This window comes from Scatophagus argus, chromosome 17 (assembly GCF_020382885.2).
Source record: "Scatophagus argus isolate fScaArg1 chromosome 17, fScaArg1.pri, whole genome shotgun sequence".
In the NCBI taxonomy this organism is placed as follows: Eukaryota; Metazoa; Chordata; class Actinopteri; family Scatophagidae; genus Scatophagus; species Scatophagus argus.
Window position 1 is genome coordinate 1,743,279 of NC_058509.1, and position 14,034 is coordinate 1,757,312.

At 47.2% G+C, this 14,034-nt stretch overlaps 2 protein-coding genes across 4 annotated transcripts; both read left to right on the forward strand.

The window, feature by feature from the left end:
- Positions 1-4,857: 4,857 nt before the first annotated feature.
- gnb3b (guanine nucleotide binding protein (G protein), beta polypeptide 3b) lies at positions 4,858-9,199 on the forward strand. Of its 3 annotated transcripts, none has more exons than XM_046418230.1 (7): positions 4,858-4,984; positions 5,703-5,766; positions 6,214-6,370; positions 6,476-6,542; positions 6,968-7,169; positions 7,684-7,900; positions 8,115-9,199. In XM_046418230.1, the coding sequence occupies exons 1-7, from the start codon at positions 4,869-4,871 to the stop codon at positions 8,219-8,221; spliced, it is 930 nt and encodes a 309-aa protein (XP_046274186.1). In that variant the 5' UTR covers positions 4,858-4,868; the 3' UTR covers positions 8,222-9,199. The 3 variants fall into 3 exon arrangements, with proteins under 3 accessions (XP_046274186.1, XP_046274187.1, XP_046274189.1); XM_046418231.1 differs by having other exon boundaries at positions 4,954-5,027; XM_046418233.1 differs by lacking the exon at positions 4,858-4,984 and adding an exon at positions 4,994-5,015.
- A 969-nt stretch (positions 9,200-10,168) lies between these two features.
- On the forward strand, positions 10,169-13,862 carry LOC124074892 (triosephosphate isomerase). Its single transcript, XM_046418234.1, has 7 exons — positions 10,169-10,422; positions 11,145-11,268; positions 11,382-11,481; positions 11,562-11,679; positions 12,484-12,569; positions 12,960-13,047; positions 13,271-13,862. The coding sequence occupies exons 1-7, from the start codon at positions 10,311-10,313 to the stop codon at positions 13,387-13,389; spliced, it is 747 nt and encodes a 248-aa protein (XP_046274190.1). The 5' UTR covers positions 10,169-10,310; the 3' UTR covers positions 13,390-13,862.
- The last annotated feature ends 172 nt before the right edge of the window (positions 13,863-14,034 follow it).

Here is a 14,034-nt window from a genome sequence, read left to right on the forward strand (position 1 = left end):
TTGCATAGTCTGACCTGTGACACTCAGTAATACGTTCAGCAAATGTCAATACCCCAAGGCTTCGAAACAGGCTTAAAAGTTGTAAAAGCTGTGAACAAGGAGACAATCAGATATTGTTTCATAGGCTTCAGCTGATGTTACGGTGGTGTGGATGAGTCACTTTGCTGAGGATACATTCTGAGGGTTTTTATACCTGTATTTCAGTTCAGTCATTCCACAAAGGGAATAAAATGCTTTTGCTTCATACCAACTTTTTACAAACAAAACAAAAGGAGTAAAGATGAATTTGTGCGTGTTGACAGGCAGCTCATCGATTGGACAGTTTTGGCACATATCATCCTGCTCTTCATCATCAGGATCCACGTGGAGAAATCAAACTCTGTTCACCTCCGTTTCTGATGGAGTCACAAGGAGCTCAATTAGAAGAAATAACTGATTAGAAGCATTTTTAGCATTGTTAGCAGCTACAGTAAGGAATGTTCAGTTGGTTGTAATCTCCAACCACACCTCGAGATGCCACCAAATCCTCGTCACTGGACTGGACCTTTAATGAACTGAGTGATCTCTCAGCAGTATGTAAATCAACATTTCAAGACTAAGTTTAAGCTCAGTTTAAGACTAAGCTCCTGGAACGGTCCGACCTTCGCTGAGCCTGCTGAAGTGTCCTTGAGTAAGACCCTGGATCTCTTCCAGCATCAGGATCCTGCAGTGAGGCTGACCTCTGACCTCTGACCTCCCTGAGGAATGTGGATGCAAGCAAGAAACAATAAACTATTTCTTTGGAGCTGTAATTTATACCACATTACATCAGATTAGCACCCGTGTGGCGTTCTCGACCAACCACCTTCCCTAGAAGAAGTAAGAAAAATGGAAATCTCCCCCGAAGCCACAAGTCAGACTACAGGATGTCGAAGAGGGGTGGACCAAATGAGATCATCTCTCACTGGAGACCAGGAAGTGCTCTTCTTCCTGTCAGGTCAGGTAGTTCCTGTCTCATTCTGAGGCAAAACTCTGCATTTGACTCTTGATCCACTTTTCGTCTCCGCCTTCGCTGTGTGTCAGGTGTGACGCACGTTTCGCCTGACCTGCTCTAATTCCCTAACGAGATTGCCCGTCCCCGGATATCCCATTAGACCCTGATTAACCGGGCTCAGCTCATTAGCTCTGACAAACCAATTCACCCCGTCAACCTCCCCCCCAGACTACCCATCCTGCACCCTGACAAAGAAAACATGCACCGCAATGCCAGGAGTCGGAGTCCAAAGTCACCTCTGTCGTCAGCGGCGACATACACGAGATGAAGTGTAATGTTTGTAAAAAGGTTTCAAACGATTTGGTGTGATGAAAAGCTGTTGGAATGAGGCTCTTTGTGCATTTTTACTTCCTCTGACTTTCAATTTGCTTTCATTGCAGCTGAAACTCTTTAAAACTTTACACTCAGAGCATAAAACAACAGAATTTTGTTTCATATTTGGCTTCACGCTGGCTTCCTTCCATTTGTGCAACAGGTGTAATTCCTCCGCAAACCTCCGCCCTCTTTTCTCCACCTATCTTCTCCACATATTCTCACATTTCCTCTCCACCTGTTCCCTTTCTCTTCCTGTCTTGTTCTTTCATTTCTTTACCTGCTCTTGTCTTTTGACCTCATAACCTGATTTTCTCCCTCCAATCGGTTTACGTGCCTCCTCTCGCCGTGCTCCCTCTCCATCTCTCTCTCTCTCCCTCCTTCCCTCTCTATTTCCATCTTTGAGCTTTATCCCTTCATCCCTTATCTCCTTCATCCCCTCCAATCCTCATCTGTTCTTCACTGTGGAGGACGGGAGAGAGAAAGAGAGTTTTTCACAAGCGAGCTGCTAGCAGTCTGCCGGGGGAGAGCGTCGGAGCAGCTTGCCGGTTGTGCACCCTGGGATTGTGGGATCTAAAAGAGCTCGAGCCGGAGGAGTCTGGGACCAGGAGCTGCGCCGGTGCAGAAGAAGAGAAGGGAAAAGGTGAGTTTCTTCTTTAACGCCTCTGCAGGTGCACTCTCAGGTGCTTCCTCAGCTGTTGGAGAACTTTTGGAGCTGCGGCGGAGAAGCTGCATGATCTTCCTTTGTGAGAATTTAAATACAGGAAGTGGATTTTTGCTTTTGTGACAGTTGAAAAACAGGAAGTGGATATTTCCTTCAGTGTTGATGGGAGACTTGGGAAAATGAATGGAGATTTTCAGCGCATGGCGGCCTGCGAACCAGACGAAGCTGCAGCTGCTGTTTGTTCGTCTGCAGAGATTTTCGAAGCACAAGTTTCCCTCCGCTGTTCACTTCTGAGTTGTTCTCTAACACGCCGCTGAAGCACCGATTTCGCGTGAGCCACAGAGTAATTTATCGGCCCTGTGTAAGACTGCATCCAGTGTAATGATTCCTTAAACCCTTTGAAGGTGATCTTTGGATTTCGGGGAAGCAGCCAAAGAGGATTGGTGCCTCAGGTGTGGCGGCAGTAAGCTGCAGCCTGATCTGTCACACAGGCCTCATCCAGCTTGCTTTGTCAGCCGAGTTCTTCGCGGCAGGTTTGGCACTGCTGGGTTTGCTGCGGCCGGCAGGGTTTTGTTGCGTACTGACACAAACGCTCTCCCAGGGGGTTTTTGGCTTTTGGCTGGAAAATCACTTGAGAGTCGAAACATCGATGTGTCACTTCTGTCAGACAAGAGGGCAGGACAGTGGAGGAGGAGCTGCTGATAAGTTTGACTGTAACAGACCCACCGGCGTCTCCCACCATCCACTCCACCCTCCCTCCACCCTCCCTCTCTGATCCCGAGGTAAAGAGCAGTCAGTAATCGGATGACAGGAGATTTGACCGGTAAAGCTTCCCTTAAGATCTCCTGCCTGGGATTTAAAGCCCTGTAGCGACACACCACCACCACCACCACCACCGCTCCCTCCCCCCATATCCCCCACCCTCCATCCTGCATCCTGTCACAGGTTCAAGCTGCTACCTGCGCTGCACGTAGGACACGTCCTGAACCTCCTCTGTCCGTCCCTGACCTTCACGCAGGACTTTTTTGATTATTCTCTTGATTCACTTTGACTTTAGTCAAAAATGTTAAAGTTGACTGTTTTGTCCACTCAAAACTTAGATATTCAGTATCTGAAAACCAATCTGGAGAAAAACAGCAACTTACATTTGAGGAGCTGGAACGAAGGATTGTTTTGCACTTCTGCTTGGTGAATAAATGAAATCATTAACTGTTCTCCACACAACATGGACTTCATTCATGCATTGCTTACATCGTTTGAACGCATCATCAAATAAATATCAAGCTATGCATTTTGAGCAGAGGTAGTTGGTTTTAAATTAGTCAGACATCAATATCCTATTACAGAGCACTAGAAATACACGTACTGTGAGCTACTGCACGCAGGGCTTTGGGGACATGAAAATTATGTTGAAATAAAGGAAAGCTTGAGTTACAAAAGACATTTGACAGCAGGCATAAACACTTTTAGTTACTGCATTGAAAGTGAGAACCTCTCTTCACTGAGCGGAAACGTGAAGCTCGTTTCACTGTCAGAGTCAAGGCTGATGGTGGCCCAAACTGATCCTCAAAGTTGAGTTTCATCTGAAAAATGGTGGATGGAAATGCTTTAAAGATGAGAAACTAATGTCAAAGCACCAGAAAATATCTGAGGCAAAGATGAGCTGGTCATAAATATATTTAGAGAGTGAAATCTGATGCGATAGCTTGAATTAAAGTCAGAGATTTATTTTTGGATTTTACAGCACTGATACTGTCCACACTCAAAGTAGATCCCTTCTTCACTTCATTTCTTTCCCTCCTTCTGTCCCACATGTCCTTCCTTCATTACTTTCCTTCTCTTTCCAATCCCACATTTGGACTTTAAATCTATTTCCTGTTCTTTCTGCAGTCTTTCCTTCCAGACGTTCTTTTTGTTTCTTTCTCTCCTACCACATTCAGTGTTTCTCCTTCTTTGTCCCTCATCTCCTCCTTCACTCCTTCACTGTGCACATCACATCTGGACCGCCGTGAGAGCTAACAGCCTTACAACTTTGGTTTAAGGAGGGATTAAACCCGTCAGGTGTGTGTCTAATCTTTGCTCTGGACTCGAGGTATCAGGGTCACCGAGTGATGCACAGCCTGCTCGGTGGATCTTTGTGTACCAACACTGCAGGATGTGCTGCAGGATCAGGCCGCAGTCTGACATCCACACCAAAGGCAGGAGATGCCTTCAGGAGGCTCCGACTTCTCCATACTTCACATAACTAACGCAGTGCCAGTAACTCTGATGACATGAGCTTTAATGACTTTCTCCCCAAGATCAGGAACCAACTGACTGTTTTCTCTCTTTCCTTTTTCTCCCTCTCTGTTTCAGAGTGACAGCTTCGTTCTTCGTCAGTAACATCCTCTAAAAACCGCCGCCATGGCAGCTGAGAAAGCTGAGATAGATGCACTGAAAAAGGAGTGCGATGGCCTCCGTGCACAGATCGAGGTGCTAAAATTTGTCACACATAAGAACATAACAGATCTGCTGCCCTGCAAAACACGTAGTTTTAATTCAGCCTCAATTAATTCTTCAGTTTGTCCGAGAAATTTAAAATCACCAAACCTGGAGATATGTGGTTACCACTGGACAGTGACAGACTTAATCCTGTCAGCTAATACCATCACTACCACCACCACTATGTGCTGTGACAATAGCTCTGCTAATGCCAGTGCTAATGCTAATAGAACAGCTGATAGAAATGTGTTTACTGAACACAGATGGAAAGAACAGCACTGAAATCAGTTTGGAGTTGACTCTCCTCTTCTTCCTCCCCCACCATGTAATTCCCCGTGTGGCCACCAGGCGGCCCGTAAGGCTGTGAATGACAGCAGCATGTCGGGAGCAGCAGGGGGCGTGGCCGCGGTGGGCCGAGTCCAGCTGAAGCTCAGGAAGACACTCAAGGGTCACCTGGCTAAAATCTACGCCATGCACTGGGGAGCTGACTCCAGGTGAGGTCGGGCGAGCAGGTGGAGCGAGCAGGTGGAGCAGAGGGTTTGTAGTTTTTAGGAGAGTCATGCTAGTCCGAACGAGTTCAGGTGTCACATGGACACGAGCCAGTTATCTGCAGTAGAAGTACTCAGATCTTGTACATCAGTAAAAAAAAAAAAGGCAATACCACAGTGTAGAAATACCCTGTTAAACATAACTGTAGTGCATTTCAATTTTTACTAAAGTATGAAAGCACCTAAACATACTGAAAGAAGCAAAAGTTTAAGTACTCATGCTGCAGAATGGCAGAGTGCAGAATTATGTTTATTGTATTTTTGGATCCTGTTTATTGATGCATTCATGTGTTCAACACTGAAACGCTGACGCTGGTGAAGGTGGTTTCACTGCTTCAGAGGGTGAATGATCCCTCAGGGACCAGCCGAGGTTTGTCCTCGTCTGTAGCGTCACATCAGCAGAGCATCAGAGCAAACTGCAGACTGAACTGTGGAGGCTCAGTTAGTCAGCGCTCTGATGTAGTCCAGCTCGTAGGATCAGATTACGTCTTATGAAGACATAAAAGAGCTGTGACGATGATGTAGTTGTGTGATTTAGTCAGCGATGCTGAGACCCCCGAGACCCACACAGTCCTGAACTGAATCTGGAGTGCTGTGGATGTCAGCATCAGCAGGGCTGGACTGGACCGAGTCAAACATGGTGACTCTGTCGTCTCTCTGACAGGCAAATGGTCAGTGCATCGCAGGACGGCAAGCTCCTCGTCTGGGACACTTTCACAGGGAACAAGGTGAGCTCACACACCTGCTGCCGGATTAAATGTGTGCTACAGCACAGACTGGCATCGTAAAGTGTTCAGTCATTACAAACGCAGTTTCCTCTGTTGTGTTCTTAAGCTGTGAGTGAAGGATTAGACTGATTTAACAGTTTGTTAACAGAAATTTGACTCGCTTTGCTTTGATCGTGTTTTGGTGTTTTAGTTAGAGGAGTTGATTGGTTGATTTACTCTTCGTGTGCGAGCTTCTAATCCTCACATAATTAGATCAGTCTGGATTTCACCGGTGAGTTAGTGATGCTTTAACTTCTGTTTCCACCTCGTCAGGAATGACAGGCTGGAAGATTTTAAACTTCAAATTTAAAGACTCTGAGGTCTGACAGAAAATGTCAGAGAGCAACAACTGGTTTCAACCTGCTCGTGTTGGTTGCACATCAGCTAAACAAAAGTTCTCCTTCCCAGCTGGTTGCTGTGCCACTGAAGTCGGCCTGGGTGATGAGCGTCGCCTTCGCCCCCTCCGGAAACCTGGTGGCCAGCGGCGGTCTGGACAACATCTGCACAGTGTACAACATCAAGGCTGCCAGCCCCAAGACCCTGAGGGAGCTGGACGCACACACAGGTGAGGCCGACGCCCACCGCAGCAACACGCAGTAAACACTAACATGAAGTACGTGAAAGCAGAAAAGGTGATGAGCTGACGACGACGTCTTACCGTCCCGCACAGGTTACCTGTCCTGCTGCCGTTTCCTGAGCGACTCTGAGATCCTGACAGCCTCCGGGGACACCACCTGGTGAGTTTATCAGCTGAGTATCCAACACACGCTGGATGCTGCCGAGGTCATTCTGGGATTTACTGCTCGTACAGCAAAGTGCGGCTGATCGAAGGTGTTTTCTGCAGGCTGACGTTAGCAGTGCAACAGCTGCGTTGAACTGATTTTAATCTAATTTAATTGTCATTTGACTAAAATGTGAAAATTGCTCATGTTTTAAACAATGTCAGCCCACAGACGCTGCAGCTTTTGTCAGTTGTTGTCACCGACATGAAAGGTTTTTACCATCAGAGTTTTTCATTGCACATCTGGTCTTAGATTTCAGACCAGATATGAAGACCCTCAGCAAAAAGAGACCTGATCCAAACAGACATGAGGAAGATTAGCCCTCAGCCTTTGTTTTCCTCGCCCTCGTCCCTCACGCTCTTCCTCCCTGTCCTCTCCAGCTGTCTGTGGGACCTGGAGACTGGCAAGCAGAAGATTGTCTTCACCAACCACATTGGAGACTGCATGTCGCTGGCTCTGTCCCCAGACATGAACACCTTCATCTCTGGAGCCTGTGACTCCCTGGCCAAGCTGTGGGACCTGAGGGAAGGAGCCTGCAAGCAGACCTTCTCTGGACACACCAGCGACATCAATGCCATCTCTGTGAGGACCATCACATCTCACACACACACTCACACACGTGTGCAATGTAACCTTTATACCTGACAGTCGACGCTCGGGGAGGGTTTGAAGAGCACACCTTGTGATGTCTGTTTGTGTTTCTACTCGTTTCTCTGGGTGTCAACTGATCTTTTTTGCTCTGGTGTTGGATGAGCTGACTGATCACCTGATCAGCCCTTGTTTGCTTTGCTTTGATTGGCTGTGAGTCAGTGTACAGTGGCTCACGAGGATCAAGTTCAGAAAGGCAGGGGTGCCAGACAGGAAGGCTTCATCTGTGTGGGGAAAAAAACGTCATTATAAGAAACTTTCTCAAAAAACTGAGTTGGCATCTCAAAATAGTTAGAAACAGTATTTTGACTTGTACGTGACTTACTGTTACTTATTAAACTTGTATGTGTTCATAGTATTGTCAGCTAACTTTACTACTTTGAGAAAGTTCTCTCTTATTTTGAAATACTAAGTCTGTCCGTTTCTTCTTCCTTCCTCCCCACCTCAGTTCTTCCCCAGCGGAAATGCCGTCATCACAGGCTCCGACGACTGCACCTGCAAGATGTACGACCTGCGCTCCGACCAGGAGGTGATTGGCTACCAGGACAGCAGCCTGAACGCCGGCGTCACGTCTCTGGCCCTGTCCAACTCAGGACGCCTTATCTTTGCTGGCTACGACGACTTCAACTGCCACATCTGGGACTCGCTGAAGGGGGAGAAAGTTGGTGAGTTGAGCTCGAGCCTTTAAACGCCTTATAAAGTTTAGATCTGTTCAAAGTCTGTATTCATTTAAGCTTTATTGACACTCTGAAGGAACACGTTGACAAGTGACGTGTCAGCAGTTACTGAACCTGACCTCACCTCTGTTCTCCTTCTCCCCTCCTCTCCCCTCATCCCCTCCTCACCTCTCGTCTCCCCTCCTCTCCTCTCCTCCCCCAGGTGTGCTGTCCGGTCATGACAACAGGGTGAGCTGCACCGGCGTCCCAGAGGATGGTATGGGCGTCTGCACAGGATCCTGGGACAGCTTCCTCAAACTGTGGAACTGAGGCGTCCCGACGAAGGAAAACACCAGAGGAGGAGGAGGAGGAGGAGGAGGAGGAGGAGGAAAGGGGTGGGGAGGGTGTTAGGAAAAGAGTGAAGACAGGATGGAGAAGAGGAGAGGAAAGTGAACTAAAAGACCAGTGAGGTTGGAGGATATTTGGTGCAGCTGTTGGAGCAAAGATCTTCCTCTCTCCTCTCTCTCCTTCCTCTCCTTCCTCTTCTTCCTCATTCATGTATGCAAAATATGAGGCTGCGAATGAGTCGAGTTGTGTAAATGGCATCAGGTAAACGGTGCGCGATGCATCCCGCTGCATGTACAAGAGAGTTTTATTGTTGTCCAGACGATTTAAACGCTGAAAAAATAAAAACATAGCACATTATTCCAAATGATTACCGGGCGGGAAACCAGCTCTTACTGTCACTTAAACACATTTAGATTTTTGGCAATAAGAAAAAAGAAAGAAAGACCAGGTGAATATTGAAAATAAAACTGTAGCGTACAGATTTATTTTTATTGTATTTTATTGAGATCTTTGACCCGTAAAAGAGCTCCGCACTTATTTAGATGGAAGATTGTAAATTCATTTGTATTTTATAGGTTAACATATTAGGGTGGAGAGTTGATGTACAGCGTCTTTTTTGTCTTTTTCTTTTCTTTTTTTTTCTTTTGGGCTGCACATCTCCAAAATATGTGTGTGTGTATGGTAGAGCTGCCATCTTGGGTCCCCTGCCAACAAACAGCAGACTTTGATCCAAGATGGCCGTCTCACCATGAAAATCCGATGACGTACCGAAGACGAATGGAGGCGGAGCCCGGCTGGCGGTGCTGTGAGACTCGCTCTGACCTGTGAAACACCTGTAAACTGTATCTCACTCCCCCTGGGTTCACCTGCATTTTGTAGTACTTTTACACTTGTGCAGTTCCTCTGTAAAAAGACGAAATGTTTGTTGAAAATCTTTCTAATAAACATAGAATTCTGCATTAACACCATGTCAGAGTCTGTGTTTGAGTGTGTTTGTGGCTAACCTTAAATATGATGTGAAAGGTTTACATTTAGAATAGCTGTAAGTCTTCCAGCTGGGTGGCAGGCAGAGTCGGATGAATCCAGTCTGACCAAACGGACACAATGGCGCCATCTGATCCAATTTGCTTTTTGTCCTTTAATCCCGTTGTTATGCCAGCAAGTGTTTCACAACAAAAGCCCCGTTAAGACATGAAGGGTTTCGGTCCGCTGAAACACCACTGGGATTTTAATTTGAAATGGATACAGGAAGTTTGCATTAACACCATGATGAGGTAACTCTTACAGTGCAGATCAAAATGAGGCTTCAAACAAAAACATGACCAAATACGCAGCACTGATCAAACCCAGGCAGTGAGGTGGAAATAAAGGCCTGCATCCAACACAAGCCAGCTTCACGTAAAGTCAAAAACAGTTTGCTCCTGCAGATGCAGCTTTTGAGTTTCGCTGGACAAAGCGGTCTGGAAGGACCCAAAGAGGAAGGATGGACGCCAAACAAAAACGTGACCGCAGAAATTTTACATCAGTCTGGGATTTGGACGGTTTCAGCATCCTGGGAATTTAACTCAAAATACACTTGGCCCAACACAAACATGAAAATATCCACGAAATGGTAAATACATTTTATAAACAGAATAACTGAACCACCAACTGAATGAATAAAATAACTGAAGGGAGACTGCAGTATTTCCTCTGGTCTTTGTTTTGATTATTATGCTCCTCAAATCTAATGTTTACATGACTTGTTAGCTGCTGTGTAAGAAAGCCAGCAGAATAAAAGTTAAACTGCTGTTTCAGGTGTCCTGATATGAAGGACACCTGCAAGTCAATCAGTATGTCCTAGAAGAAGAAGAAGAAGTGCAACTGGAGGACAACATTTTAACAGCAGGTGGCGGTAATGTGCCACAAAGCCGCCTGACTCCAACCCAAAGAGGAAGAAGAGGGACGTTCGCTCTTTGGTTGTGATATTTCCGACAGCACCTGACGTACACACCAGTCATCCTGCAGCTGAGCTCATCCTCCGGACCTCCAGCACCTGTCCTCACCGGGTTTCTGCCACCGTCAGCCGAACATGGCGCTCCGGAGGTTCTTCGTGGGAGGAAACTGGAAGATGAACGGGACCAAGGAGAGTCTGGAGGAGCTGATCTCCACCCTGAACACCGCCAGCCTGCACGACCAGACCGGTAAAAACCGAGCGATGAGCGGCTTTAGGTCCAGACTGCAGATTAACTGTCAGTGTGCGGCTGTTGTGCTGCGCGGATCAATCAGTAATCGATAAGGGATCAGTGACGGGGACGCTGCTGCTCAGATGACACGGTGACATTGGAGGTCACGTGATCAGGATGAGCTGCGCAAAGGCCTCTGACGTTTTTGTCCTCTCTTCATGGTGGGGGGGGGCTGTTGTACTGCAGGCTGCTGACGTATAATTACTTTACTGAAGTATTCCCTTTAATGCCACTTTAGGTTCATGTAGTACCTGTAAAAAGTGTAAAACTGCAAACATCTTGCATTCAAAATGTAACTTGGGGGAAAGTAGAAAAGTGTCAGCATCGAAGTGCTAAAAGTAAAAGTACTCATTATGCAGAGTGAGTACCTTCAGAATCATATCTGACATTTTGCACAGCAGGTTCGATGATTAAAGAACACGAATCTGTCACATCAGCTGGCGTCTGCAGCTTCAGGACAGCTCGCTCAAACGCCAGCAGAGACGGTCCAGTAGGGACGCGTCCTCCTTCAGTGAGTGTAGACTTTAGAGTCACCCAAAAGGAAAGTCCTGACAGTAATGAAGTTTATTCGATGGATTTATGGCTGAGATTTGCTTGTAAAGAAGCAGAAACGTTAAAGTCATACAGCAGTATGACAAGTGAATAAAAAAGAGATAACAAAGCTTTTGTTTGTCGTCCAGAGGTGGTGTGTGCTGCTCCCTCCATCTACCTGGACTTTGCTCGGTCCAGTCTGGATCCCAGGATCGCCGTCGCAGCCCAGAACTGCTACAAGGTGGCCAAGGGAGCGTTTACAGGGGAGATCAGGTATCAGCCACCGAATGAACACATGAATCATGAATTAGACTGTAAGACTCTGGGCAGCACATGAACAGGTGATCCGCAGGTGATCTGACCGGACTGTAACCTGTTCCCTCCAGTCCCGCCATGATAAAGGACTGCGGGGTAGACTGGGTGATCCTGGGACACTCTGAGCGCCGCCATGTCTTTGGGGAAAGCGACGAGCTGATTGGCCAGAAGGTGAGGAGACATTTCCTCAAGTTGCTCTCACAGTCAGGTGTGCAGATGCAGGTGAACACGTGAGTCTGGTTGGTTCTCAGGTGGCTCACGCACTGGAAAGCGGTCTGGGTGTGATCGCCTGCATCGGGGAGAAGCTGGAGGAGCGCGAGGCAGGCACCACAGAAGAAGTGGTCTACGCTCAGACGCAGGCTATTGCAGGTGAACAAGGGAGATGCTTTTATTTTGACTTTTTATTTCTCCAGGTCCTGTAGACCAGACTGCAGTCAGATATCACAGGATTTTACTGATGATCTTTGCCTCGTGCAGCCCACATCTGAGCTCAAAGTAGGCCACACGCTGATTTAAAATGCAAATGTGTCAGTGGTCTGTGCTGGTCCCCTGCTAATGCAGGATTTTCTCCTCTGAGAACAAGTTATGGGTCCTTGCGGTGCTGCTCTGCCTTCAGGATGTTTCGTAATCTAAGCTTTTCTGTTGCGAATGACAAACTGAATGACAAACCGTCCAGATGTTCAGTCCAGAGTCCAGATGTTCCTCCTCTGTCGCCCTGTGGAAAAGATGCTCTGTGGGGTTAAATGTGGGGGCAGCCGTGGCCTAGAGGTTGGAGAAGCGGCTTGTGATCGGAGGGTCACCGGTTCGATTCCCCCACTGGACGGGCAGGAAAAATTTGGGTGTGGTGGAGTGATTAATGCGAAAAATACTCCCCCCCTCTATTAGCCGGCTGATGTGCCCTTGAGCAAGGCACTTAACCCCCCAATATGCTCCCCGGGCGCCTGATGCTGCCCACTGCTCCTGTGTGTGTTTCACTGCATGTAATTTGCCGGGTGTTGCATGTGTGTGTTCAACTAAGGATGGGTCAAATGCAGAAGACGAATTCAGTGTGTGTATGTAAAAATATATATACTGCCAATAAAGTTGATTCTTCTTCTTCTTCTAAATGGCGTTAAATATCAGGAAGTACTTTGACTTTACGAGGGATTTCAGTCTCATGTTGTCGTGTTCCAGAGAACGTGAAGGACTGGGGGAAAGTCGTGCTGGCATACGAACCCGTGTGGGCCATCGGCACAGGAAAGACAGCTTCACCTGAGCAGGTAACGCTGGCTCCGCCCCCCCGTTCAGTCAGGGAGCCTAACCTGGTTAAAGCCACAAGCAGCATAAATAAAAGTACAATGACTCAGTTTCACTGGGTTACTTTTCATCATCATTTATTGTGTATTACTTCCTGACAGGAAGTGTGTTTATGTCACAGTGGGTGTGTTCAGTGTGCACCGCTGACACTCCTGCTCGTCCGGTTTCTCCAGCGCGACTCAGCCGGCTGCCGGCCATCTCACCAACACATCAGATCATCTGCTCACATTCAGCTGCTGTCACCCGAAAACACCTGCCAGCGTGGAAAATCGCTTCAACTACAAAAAAAAAGTTTTTGTGATATTTTGGAAATGTAAATAACGCTGTGTGTGTGTGTGTGTGTGTGTGTCCAGGCTCAGGAGGTCCACGAGAAGCTGAGGGCGTGGCTCCGAGCTAACGTGTCGGATGACGTCGCCGACTCTTTGCGCATCATCTACGGAGGTCAGTGATGCTATTTGTCTGTGGAGTTGCTCAGACTGCTCTGAGTGGAGTCTGAGGAGCTTCGCCCGTCACATGGTTAAGGCAGTCAGTATGTAACCTGACAGGCAGAGCCCAGGGCGAAAGATTTCCATGACAACATACCATTAAAAACTTCTCAGTGAGTAAATGTCTCGTTGTTCTGTGTATTTTCCCACATCCTCTCCTCCTTTTCTCCGTCCTCCAGGCTCCGTGACGGCAGCTAACTGCAGAGAGTTGGCGTCTCAGGGCGACGTGGACGGCTTCCTGGTGGGCGGAGCCTCTCTGAAACCAGAATTTGTCAACATCATCAACGCACGCGCATAGCAGGAACAGGAAACGGCTCCGACTGACTTTAACTCATCGCCGTGCGTCTGCTGACTGGGCCGACTGATCCTCAGAGAGACGAGGACGGTTTAGGAATATGATATTTGACGCAAACATCTGAGTGTGTAGAAACGACAGATTTTATTTCCAGCGTAGGATCAGTCGGCCTGGCTTGTTTTGTGTGGTTGCTCACAGATTGTTAACACTGTTGTAATGTTGTATTCACGTCTCACTCGACTGTGACCTCACGGTCCTTCACAATAAAAGTTCGGGACAAAATGTCCTGAAATATACACAACACACATTTACAGAATCTCATCTTTCTGCTGATATTCGGCTTTGGGGAGTTTGGGACTTTTATTGTGAAACTGTCACCAACAGGAAGTAAAAGTTTAAGTAGTTAACACTGTGTTTTGCTGTGTGTTCATCATATTAATGTGACCAATCTACATGATTAAATAAAATAAAATAAAGGTGTGAAGGTTTCACTTTGTGCATATGAGCTGTTTGTATCAGTAGCTGCCAACCTTTTCAGCCCAGATCACATCATGCTGGAACCACCCAGCAGACATGAGAGAGTCGAGGACGCGTTTGTCCTGACAGTAACAACATGCAGTTTTCAGGTTGTCCGTTTGTCTGTCCTGA

What these genes read in the sequence shown, in the direction of transcription:
- gnb3b (XM_046418230.1), top strand. Translation starts at nt 4,869, where the DNA reads ATGTCGGGAGCAGCAGGGGGCGTGGCCGCGGTGGGCCGAGTCCAGCTG. An exon ending in GGAGCTGGACGCACACACAG is followed by an intron (nt 6,371 to 6,475) that starts GTGAGGCCGACG and finishes CGTCCCGCACAG; the next exon opens with GTTACCTGTCCTGCTGCCGT. An exon ending in GCGACATCAATGCCATCTCT is followed by an intron (nt 7,170 to 7,683) that starts GTGAGGACCATC and finishes TCCCCACCTCAG; the next exon opens with TTCTTCCCCAGCGGAAATGC.
- LOC124074892 (XM_046418234.1), top strand. Translation starts at nt 10,311, where the DNA reads ATGGCGCTCCGGAGGTTCTTCGTGGGAGGAAACTGGAAGATGAACGGG. An exon ending in CAGCCTGCACGACCAGACCG is followed by an intron (nt 10,423 to 11,144) that starts GTAAAAACCGAG and finishes TTTGTCGTCCAG; the next exon opens with AGGTGGTGTGTGCTGCTCCC. An exon ending in ACGAGCTGATTGGCCAGAAG is followed by an intron (nt 11,482 to 11,561) that starts GTGAGGAGACAT and finishes GTTGGTTCTCAG; the next exon opens with GTGGCTCACGCACTGGAAAG.